A 12,260-nucleotide genomic window follows, 5' to 3' on the forward strand; every position below is an offset into this window, starting at 1 on the left:
TTGCCAAAATCAGTCATGCCAGTTGATGTGTGCTGTTCTTCAAGGTTGTTGATCTTGTTCTCAAGGTGAAGTAACTTAGATTCATGCTTTGTTATTGTTGCACGGAGAGACATATTTTCAGCACGAAGATTCAAGTTATCCGCCGTTAGGGTAGTGATGTAGTGCTTTAGTGTGTCAGGATCATTAATCATACTTGGGAGCATATCAGCTGGGTTAAATCCTATGAAGGCAGTAGAGGTAGAGAGGGAGTCAGTCACAGTTGGTGTTGTTGTTGTTGTTGTGGAGTCGCCTGGGTTGGTGGGTGAGTCGGCCATGCATTATTGTAATAATAATTATTATTGTAATAATAATGTCAGTACATTCCTAAATGTGTACTGGACTGGCAAGCTGGACATGTATTGGACAAGTGACATTATTTGTGTACTCAGGAATATCCGCGAAAATCATAAATTTCCGCTACTTTGAGCTCAATTTCAAGCTACTTTCAGTACGGAAACCAATCAAAATTATCTCTGTTTCTGTAATAAGAACATAAGAAAGGAGGAACACTGCAGCAGGCCTGTTGGCCCATACTAGGCAGGTCCTTTACAATCCATCCCACTAACAAAACATTTGCCCAACCCAATTTTCATTGCCACCCAAGAAATAAGCTCTGATAACTCTATCCACTCATATGCAAGTCCCACTCAAACCCAACCCCTCTCACTCATGTATTTATCCAACCTAAATTTGAAACTACCCAAAGTACTAGCCTCAATAACCCAACTAGGTAGACTAGTTATCTTCTATTCTATCAAATGAGACCAAGAAACCAAGAATACAACCATAAACCATATGAAAATACTGAGAATACCATAAAAACTAATGATAATACACCACAAACCAAAAATACTGTCACCTTTTTTTTTTCTTGATATGCACTGTGTGCTGCAAGATTTTTTTATATGGTGCACAAATACTGCATAGGCCCATTCTCTCATATCTAGGCCCAAATTTCCTTCTTGCAGCTTATATGAGTGAGCATTCCACTACAGGACCAACACTGGCTTCAAAGCTGTTATATAACAAGACTGAGACCAACAGGGTTAAGAAAATAAAAGACACCAACAACAATAAATAACATATATTTCTTCTTTCTTTCTTTCAACACACCATCCGTATCCAACCGAGGCGGGGTGGCCCAAAAGGAAAAACAAAAGTTTCTCCTTTTAAATTTAGTAATATATACAGGAGAAGAGGTTACTAGCCCCTTGCTCCCGGCATTTTAGTCGCCTCCTACAACACGCATGGCTTACGGAGGAAGAATTCTGTTCCACTTTCCCATGGAGGTAAGAGAAAATAAACAAGAACAAGAACCAGTAAGAAAATAGAAGAAAACCCAGAGGGGTGTGTATATATATGCTTGTACATGTATGTGTAGTGTGACCTAAGTGTAAGTAGAAGTAACAAGACGTACCTGAAACCTTGCATGTTTATGAGAGAAAAATGGACACCAGCAATCCTACCATCTTCTTCTTTCAACAAACCGGCCGTATCCCACCGAGGCAGGGTGGCCCAAAAAGAAAAACAAAAGTTTCTCTTTTTAAATTTAGTAATTTATACAGGAGAAGGGATTACTAGCCCCTTGCTCCCGGCATTTTAGTCGCCTCTTACAACACGCATGGCTTGCGGAGGAAGAATTCTGTTCCACTTCCCCATGGAGATAAGAGGAAATAAACAAGAACTAGAAAGAAAACAGCAGAAAACCCAGAGGGGTGTGTGTATATATATGCTTGTACATGTGTAGTGTGACCTAAGTGTAAGCAGAAGTAGCAAGACGTACCTGAAATCTTGCATGTTTATGAGACAGAAAAAAAGACACCAGCAATCCTACCATCATGTAAAACAATTACAGGCTTTCGTTTTACATTCATTTGGCAGGATGGTAGTACCTCCCAGGGCGGTTGCTGTCTACCAACCTACTAATCCTACCATCATGTAAAACAATTACAAGCTTTCGTTTTACACTCACTTGGCAGGACGGTAGTACCTCCCTGGCCGGTTGCTGTCTACCAACCTATTACCTATTAATATATATTTAACCTTTATAAAGTATCATAATGTTCAGACAAGAAAAGCGAGGTGAAGCTCACCTGGAGAAGCAATACGAATTCCAGCAATGTCTGTCATTTCCTCACAGGGTCGTTCTTCGATGGGAATGTCCTTGCCTTCACCCAGGTTCAGGTCAATGGATGTGGTGGGTGCACACACGTAAAAAGGAACTTTATGACACTTGGCAGTGACTGCTAGCTAGAAGAATAAGAAACAACAATAAGACATTTAAAGAGTATGGCTATCATTATTATACTGGTGGGGAAGCACTAAACTGCAAAGTGACATGCTAGGAGCTCGCTGTGTTTGTTTAGATACATATTTTAATTGCCATATCTTAAATCTTCCAAGCAATCATGGCACCCAGTAGGCTAGAGAGTCAGGTTCAGGAAATTGTTCAGCTGGCAAGGAGATCACCAGGTGATATTTTTGAAGATATGAATGAGCTCTTAGAAGATGATGATGATGATGATGAAGACAGGAGTCCAGAGGAAATGATGGCAGAGGTCGATGCACAGATACAAGGGAGCCACATAACAGAAGATGAAGAAGAACCTGAAGAAAAACAGTTAACATTGCAGCAGTTATGTGAGCAGTTCCATATTACTGGTAAAGTTAGACTTTTTCACTGAAGAGGACCCCGACAAATCAAGAAGCAGTGCTTGGAAACAGGGTCTAGACCAGCTGATGATGCCTTACCATCAGCTGTACAATGTACTGCAGGGTAAAAGAGCCCAGAGATCCACTACAGAATTTATACACACTCCAATACAACCATTGACTTTAGTACCAGAACCTCTACCATCCTCTTCTGCTGACAACCAACAACCATCCACCTCAGCCCAGTAGGGCCACACCATCCATATCCACTCTCTTCACAATCATCCACAAACACCAGCACCCACAATTTAAGGTAAGAAATACTATTATTTCTATTGCATTTGTAGTCTTAACCCTTTGACTGCTTTGGTCGTATATATACGTCTTAGGAGCCACCGTTTTTGACGTATATATACTCATAAATTCTAGCAGCCTCAAATCAAGCAGGAGAAAGCTGATAGGCCCACATGTGAGAGAATGGGTCTGTGTGATCAGTGTGCACCATATCAAAAAAATCCTGCAGCACGCAGTGCATGAGAAAAAAAAAACTCCAACCGTTTTTTTAATTAAAATGCAGACTTTGTGGTCTATTTCCGTATAGTATTTATGGTTGCATTCTATTTTCTTGGTCTCATTTGATAGAATGGAAAACATATTATAGGAATGGAGGTGATTTTGATTGGTTTTACTATGAAAAGAACCTTGAAATGGAGCCCAAATTAGGGGAAATGCTTGATTTTTGCCGATGTTCAAAAGTAAACAAATGATGTCATTGTCCAATAAATGTCCAAGTAACCATTTTAATATGCAGTCATGAATGGGTTGATGTTATTTATACAATTATTACAATATTGCAGTAGTCTGCATAACAGTAAATCTATTTTTTGTTTGAATAAAAATTCAAAATAGAAAGCAAGAGTAATATCAGAGGGGCCTGGAGACGTGGCTGATAAACAAAGAAAATGTTATTTTAGAGCCAGGAATGTCTGCATTGTTCATTCTGGACCCTATTTTGAAATTGTCATATTTTTTAATTTTCATGAAATTGGCCAAATTGCAAATTTCTGCCCATGTTATTAGGTAGTTGAAATCGGTAAATGGGCAGTTTCTTGTACTCAATCGATAGAAAAAATGAAATTCTAAAGAAATAGCTATGAGTTTGGTCGACTGGAACAATGGAATTAGCCAAAACTAGGGCTCAAAGTGGACGAAATCGCCGATTCATAAATATCGCCGAGGTTGCTAACTTTGCAAGAGTGTAATTCCATCAGATTTCGTTCTTTTGGTGTCATTATAATCAGGAAAAGATTCTCTATCATTTCATAAGAAAAAATTTTTTTTTCTTTTTTGGAAATTTTGCGCTACCAGGAAACACCTCAGGATTTGGGGTTGCGACAGTCAAGGGGTTAAGTAGTGATATATCATGACAATGAACTAAAATTATATATTAACTTTTATTTTTGTAAGATCTGCTGGTCTAAAAAAAAGTTGTTTGGCTTTTTTGGGGCTCCTAGGAATGTAACCCTATTTTTCCCACAAGTTCTTCAGTTCATATAACACAGTTTTACCTAACACGACGTTTTCAGGAACGTAACTACCATGTTAAATGACAGTCTACTGTGTAATAAAGCTCATGGAGTAGGGAGAGTGAACCTAGTAGTGACCAGTAAGAGGTGGGGCCAGGAGCTATGACTCAGCCCCTGCAACCACAATTAGGTGAGTACAGTGCCTGGGGAATGGAAGGTATAGCAATGAGGTTCAGTATAAGGGGAGGGTAGCTTCAATTCCTTGGATCAAGAGCCTCTCATCAGCATGAATAATTTAAAGGAATTACCATACCATCTGGGAAATAAAGCCTGGTTAATTAACATTAATAATATAGTAAGATACTTGGTATTTTATTTAGGGAGAATAAATGACTTTCATGGTTTATAAAAGACAGTCCAGTCCAGTCCAGACCAACAGACATAGACAAACACACAGTCAGTCAGTCTGTCTCTGTCTCTCTCTCTCATTTTTTTTTTTAACAAGGTTAGGGTATGGGTTCCTAACTTTGTTGACAAGCTAAGAGCTGTTACCTACATCAGTTCATTTGAAAGTCTTTTTATTGTTATGAAACATACAAGTAGGGAACAGGATGAAGTTGGAGCCATCTGTGGGCCAGAATTTTCATTTGATCAACTGACTTTATATCATTGATATCATTATGCTGAATGAACATGTTCCAGACTCGACTCGACTTGACTCGACTCGACTTCTCTCTCTCTCTCTCTCTCACACACACACACACACACACACACACACACACACACACACTCTCTCTCACTCTCTCACACACTCTCTCACACTCTCTCTGACACTCTCACTCTCACACTCTCTCTCACACTCACTCTCTCTCACACTCTCACTCTCTCTCACACTCTCACTCTCTCTCACACTCTCACTCTCTCTCACACTCTCACTCTCTCTCACACTCTCACTCTCTCTCACACTCTCACTCTCTCTCACACTCTCACTCTCTCTCACACTCACTCTCTCTCACACTCACTCTCTCTCACACTCTCTCTCACACTCACTCTCACACTCACTCTCTCTCTCACTCTCTCTCACACTCTCTCTCACATTCTCACTCTCTCACATTCTCACTCTCTCACACACTCACACACACACACTCTCACTCTCTCACTTTCTCACTCTCTTAAGTCAGTGTTACACCTGCTGCCCTGGTCACCTAGCAGTAAACAGGTACTTGGGAAGTGAAGTATCCCAACAGCAACAAGCCTGGGTTAACCTATTATTAACACAACAGGGTTATCCATACACAGTCTTCTGCAGTAGAAAGAACAAAAAGGCACAATACCATGACTGGAACAATACACAAATAACCCGCACACACACAAATAACCCACATATGACGAAGTTTCGGTCCAGCTGAGACCACTAGTCCAAGTCAGACCAAAACATCGTCTTAAGTTTCTTTCTCCTATGTACGGGTTATCTGTATATTCTACAACAGTTTCTTGGCATTCTTAGTCTCTATTTTACTTCACTTACTCTTTTCTTGTACATACTCACACAGGTAAGTTCAGTCTTTGTGTACACACACAGACACATGCACACACACACACACACACACACAACTGTTGTACGAAAATAGCAGAAAAGTGGTAAAAGCCCCAAACAAAATGAATACTGGCTAAACTGAGAGCCAACAAAAATGTGGAATGCCAAAAATAGAGTGCTGTATATGTGGGGGCCTCCTGTATATGTGGGGCCCTCCTGTATATGTGGGGCCCTCCTGTATATGTGGGGCCCTCCTGTCTTCATTCTCTCATCTATATCGTTTATGTATATTGTGAACAACAAAAGGCCAAATACTGATCTCTGTGGAACACTGCTTGTGACACGTCCCCACTCTGATTTCTCCCCATTTATGCAAACTCTTTGTTGCCGATCCATCAACCATGCCTCTATCCAGGAAAAAATTTCCCCTCTTATTCCATGTGCCTCTACTTTCCTCAACAATCTCTGGTGTGGAACTCTTATCAAAAGCTTCACTGAAGTTCATATAAGCATCATATTCATTACCATGATCTGCCTCCTCAAATACCTAGTGAAAAAGTTCGTAAATTTGTAAGGCAGGAACTCCCTTTTGCAAAACTGCTGAGATTCATTAGTCAATTTACATCTTTCAAGTTGGCTTTGAATAGCCATGGGAATTATTAATTCCATCAGTTTTTCCAGAATGGAGGTTAGCTAACTGGTGTCCCGCAATTTTGTAAATTTTAATCTAATAATCTAATCAATATCACCATTGCCCCTAATCTAGTAAAAAAATTAAATATTTCATTATGTTCCAGTGCATTGTCATTATAATAGGTAGGGTAATACATGACCTATTAGTAAACATTTATAAAATCTGCCACATACAATGTAACCTGTTAGTAAACATTTATAAAGTCTGCCATATACAATGTAACCTGTTAGTAAACATTTATAAAGTCTGCCACATACAATGTAACTTGTTAGTAAACATTTATAAAGTCTGCCATATACAATGTAACCTGTTAGTAAACATTTATAAAGTCTGCCATATACAATGTAACCTGTTAGCAAACATTTATAAAGTCTGCCACATACAATGTAACCTGTTAGTAAACATTTATAAAGTCTGCCATATACAATGTAACCTGTTAGCAAACATTTATAAAGTCTGCCACATACAATGTAACCTGTTAGTAAACATTTATCAAGTCTGCCAAGAGTATGAATGTATACATGAGAGAAGCTGGCAAACTTGTATTCACTGGCTCAATATTACGTATCATAAATCATCTGGTAATGGTTATGAGAACAATCATCCTGTAGCCCGGTCTAAGACCAGGCCTCACAAAATATTAACCTGCTCACACTCCAACATCTCTTCAAGTCCAAAAACCATTCATCTCCATTCACTCCTATCAAATATGCTCACACATGCCTGCTTGCATGTCCGAGCCCCTCGAGATGACTAACAGTATTGAGAAACACAGAAAACTCTATACTGAATGTAAGTAACATTTGAAAAATTTACCTATCAATCTGTGTTAAGACAAAATACAGCAATATAACCAGAATACAAATCGTTTAATAGAATTTTTCTTCACAGTCACATGATAAGATGATAGTTTTAATGGGTTTTATGAAAAAATATTTCCCAGTAATGTACTTACTTCACTAGTCTTACTGGGCTCTCTCTCATTCTGCTAAATTTTTAGTAACTGTTGTAGTTTTTACCTCACTTTATTCAACATTTGAATATACTATACAGTGCTATATGTAAAATGACTGATGGACTGAGCACATTGACTCAATGCTGAGGGACTGATTACCTCAAACTTCTCCACAACTTCCATTCTTCTCAATTATCATCCTGATATAGATTAATATTATTATATTTTGGGTATATGTACAATGAGTATGATATAGAGCAGGTGTGGCCATACACTAAAGGAACAGGATCGACCGGTAGATGGCAAGTGCTGTTTTCGCCATCCCTGGAGTTGCCAGACTTTAGGAAGAGGGAATCTACTAGTAGATCACAATCAATATTTTGGCCCCTAGTACAGACATTGCCTACCTGATATGTGCCTATCTTGTTTGCTGTGTCACCATTTCTAATGACTCTGTCAGCTCCCACAAGAACAGCATCAATTTTGCGGCAGTTCATTAATGCTGCAGCCATGCTGTCACAGATCAGAGTTGCTGGCATCTTCTCAAAGACCAACTCATAGGCAGTGAGACGAGCACCTTGGTTGTATGGACGAGTCTCTGTACAGTAAGCCTGGGCTGCAACAAATAAGTTGGTTAACTTGTACCATTTACCAATCACTAGAACTATCTGCTTATTCAGCACACTTAACAGTGAAAGTTGTTAACATCATTATTAATACACTTCATTCATTACTGACATTTAATTAACTTAACAATTTGAAATAATCTATATCTATTTAATGAAGCATCTTTGAGGCCAAAATAAAAAGATATTCTCTGCTAGTTATATTTTTTGGTCAAAAGGTTTTGCTTTACCTAATTACTATACTACTGCATGATCAATACAGCAGCAGCCCAAGCCACACCCAAAATTTGTTCCAAGTCATACACTTCAAAGTCAACAGAAATTTTTGTAAAAGGGTAAATTTCCACACTAAAGTCAAAAGAAAAAAGGGATGCTGGGATTTAAACCTTCTTACTGTAGTGATCCCAGAAATTCATCTTGCCACTGTTTTTTTTTTTTTTTTTTTTTTTATCACACTGGCCGATTCCCACCAAGGCAGGGTGGCCCGAAAAAGAAAAACTTTCACCATCATTCACTCCATCACTGTCTTGCCAGAAGGGTGCTTTACACTACAGTTTTTAAACTGCAACATTAACACCCCTCCTTCATAATAAAAAGCACTCAATGTCGCTATTTTTTTTTTTTAACCTTTAAACGGTCCAAACAAATCGACGTTCAAATCCGTAGTGCTCCAAAAGTAGATTACGTTTTTTTACACATTTTCAAAAATAAAAAAAAAAATGTAGATAAAAGTTTTTTTTGCACATTTTTAAATGTAAAACAAGAAAGAAGATCTACATTTTTTACATACTTTCAAATGTTGAAAAAACGTATATATACGTTTGGACCATTTAAGGGTTAAGGAAAAAAAAACAATTTTATCTTCAGAAATGGTAAAGAATTTTTTCTAAATGTAATGACACAAAAAATCCTAAACCTTCAAAATTACGTAGGCATAAAGTTGATGATCTGGGTGCAACTTATGCATTAGCGATTTTTCCCACTGTATCCACTTTTAAGCCAATACCAGTTTGACCCAGTCCTAACTATTTTGCTAGTTATGTCCATTCTCATGACTGAGCATAAGACACCACACATTCAGTGATCAGAACTTCAAAAAGAAAATCCAAAATATACATTGTAGGCATTTCTGCCCCTAAAGTAACCTATACTCTGTTCACTATACACAAATAACCCGCACATAAAAGACAGAAGCTTACGACGACGTTTCGGTCCGACTTGGACCATTGACAAAGTCAATGGTCCAAGTCGGACCGAAACGTCGTCGTAAGCTTCTGTCTTTTATGTGCGGGTTATTTGTGTATCGTTCCAGTCACGGTATTGTGCCTTTTTGTTATTTATACTCTGTTCATTATGCATATCCCCAGGCCTCTCCTATATAACACTTACTCTCCATTTTGAATCAATCATCACACAAAAAATTTAAGTTTTACCCTATTTTTCAAACAAAATATAACCAAGAATGATTGGTCATGGTTGAGACCGTCCTAATAATTGAAGCAGACCTTGTAAAAACCTACCATACCCTTCCACAGGAAAACTGCTAAAAATCAAATATTTTCACTACTTTGAGGATTATTTCAGTTTGGAGAGATATATTGTGTATTTTTATACATATATACTTCTATACTTATATATACATATATACTTCTTAGGAATCCACCTTGATAATAGACTCAAATTTCATACACATATACAACAAATTTCTAAGAAAATTTCCAAGACTGTAGGCATACTATCGAAGATACGGTACTATGTTCCACAGTCAGCCCTCCTGGCCCTATATCACTCTCTTATTTACCCCTATCTCACCTATGGAATTTGTGCATGGGGCTCAACAACAATTAACCATCTCAGACCACTAATTACCCAACAAAAGGCTGCAGTTAGAATAACAAATTCTCACTACAGGCAGCACACTCCACCAATATTCAATACACTAAACCTACTCACCATACAAAACATCCATACTTATTACTGCACCTATTACATACATAGAACACTTAACTCTGATATTAACCCTCCCCTCAAACATCTCCTTGCCAACCTCAACAGAACACATGACCATAACACAAGGCACAGATCACTCTTTGATGTTCCTCGTGTCCATCTCACACTATGCAAAAACTCAATGCACATAAAAGGCCCTAAAATCTGGAATTCATTACCTGTAAATATAAAAGAAACACTACCTGTTTGTAAATTCAAGTCTCTACTCAAAGATCACTTACTCACCCAAAACCAAATAAATACTGAATAACTGAACCTTATAAATTGTATATCTTAAATGTTTCTCACAATTATATCACATAAATGTTAAACCTAAAACCCAATCTAACTTTATTATTTTTTAAATACACTACCTAACAGAATACTCCATACGACTGAATGTACAACAATGCATGCAACCATATGACCTGTCTTTGTAATACTCATTTGTGCTTTATAGTTATCTGTTTACAATAATGTATTATCACTGATTTCATCATTGCTTAGTTAATTTTAAGCCAGCCCGAAATGCTATGCATAGTATAAGTGGCTTTGGCATGCTGCTCTTATCTGTATTTTTTTTGTACCTCTGTATGTATGCTCAAATTGTTAATAAATAAATAAATAAATAAGCTGTTGTATTCTGGGCACCTCTGCAAAAACAGTGATTATGTGTGAGTGAGGTGAAAGTGTTGAATGATGATGAAAGTATTTTCTTTTTGGGGATTTTCTTTCTCTTTGGGTCAACCTGCCTCAGTGGGAGACGGCCGACTTGTTGAAAAAAAAAAAAAATTCTAGTCTGAGACCAATTAAAATTATCTCAATTATTGTCTATAAATTAGCTCCAAGAAACAACCAATTAAACCATGAAAACTACCCAAGAAAAGCCTCAGTTATATTTTTAATCCAAATACAACATCAGAGGTTAGTTGTTCCCATGAAGCACCATGTGGAGCAGGAAGTTTTCTTATACCGTGCACACTCACTCTCTCAAGTCTAGGTGAAAATTTACTACTCACAGCATATTGGAGGGAGCTGTGATTAAGATGCAGATTCATGTCTGCAACACTGATCTTAATAATGTAGACCTATGTGAGCAACAGTCAAGAGGTTAAGAGCAGCATAACTCAATGCATATTTATAATATTGTTACAATAGTGGCTGTAACTACTTCTGGTAATGCACTTCAACTTAGAAAATATTAATATGAAAGGATGTGGGGAAACAATATTGTTGATATTCATGACAAACTCAAAACCTGTAAGAACACAATATGACAGAGGTCAGAGACAGCAGAGAGGGAGCAGTAGAGGTAGTGAGGTAAGAACTTCAGCAGAGAGGTAATATCAGTAAATGTAGAAAATTAACACCACTTATCATTGTGAGTATAATGTGGGACTATCAGAGACAAGGGAGGAGAAAGTAAGTAAATCATGTTGCTGTTAAAGGCATCTGAAATAAAACTGGCTTACACTCTAATGAAGAGGACAACTGATCAAGAGATGGATTGTCAGAACAACCTGACATTTCTCACTAAGCAGCAGTGAGCTCCTGTCAATGAGACGATCATGAACATGTAGCAATAACCAATACAAAAATGTATGAGGGCTGGAGGGATACAACCAACCACTGAAAAGACACATGCCACAATGTTTTCAATAATTCTGTACAGATAAGGAAAACAAAAACATTAATGTTTATATGGTAAGAGCAGACTTGTCATTAGAATATGAAACTTAAGAGTTACTACAAAGCTACAAGGCACTGGACAGTTTGTAAACCATTGTACCATTGTATTTATAAGAACATCAAACAACACTAGAGAAAGTTTGTAAACTATCAATACAAGCACAAGAATAAAATCTGTTGGACATTATGCAGATACAGAAACAAATCTTACCATAATACAACATTCTTTTCTGAGTATCAGTCTATTAACCTAATAATTGTGTTCCAACTGTGTTCCCACAACTTTTTGTGACTTTAAATATGTTACCTGCCAATATTCTGACCTCAGCACCCTCTCCATGCTTTTGAAAAAATCTAAGACTAGACAGGTCCGTGTAATGCATCATAGGTAACACTGAATAAGTAAACAATGAAACCAGGAGCTGTTGTTCAACCACCAGCTTCACTACCAGCAGACAAGGTGTACAGCTGCCATGAACATGTCTTATTCATCACAAATTTATTAAAATGTCATATGTACAGTGGGATTCAGCCAAAAAGCCCACTATTTATT

General features: G+C 37.7%; 1 protein-coding gene across 4 annotated transcripts in view; it reads right to left on the bottom strand.

Annotated features, from left to right (window-relative positions):
* The window catches only part of LOC128698622 (methylthioribose-1-phosphate isomerase), a 72,822-nt gene that overhangs the window by 39,480 nt on the left and 21,082 nt on the right, over positions 1-12,260 (bottom strand). For all 4 annotated transcript variants that reach the window (XR_011394518.1, XR_011394519.1, XM_070104013.1 and 1 more), the window contains exons 4-5: positions 7,811-8,019; positions 2,133-2,289 (exon numbers count right to left, since the gene is read on the bottom strand). Coding sequence is in view for 2 of the 4 variants with exons in the window: in XM_070104013.1 (XP_069960114.1) it covers positions 2,133-2,289; positions 7,811-8,019 (366 nt within the window). In the remaining 2 variants the exon portion in view is untranslated. The remainder of the gene's footprint in view (positions 1-2,132; positions 2,290-7,810; positions 8,020-12,260) is intronic.

Source organism: Cherax quadricarinatus, chromosome 88, assembly GCF_038502225.1.
Source record: "Cherax quadricarinatus isolate ZL_2023a chromosome 88, ASM3850222v1, whole genome shotgun sequence".
Taxonomy (NCBI): domain Eukaryota; kingdom Metazoa; phylum Arthropoda; class Malacostraca; order Decapoda; family Parastacidae; genus Cherax; species Cherax quadricarinatus.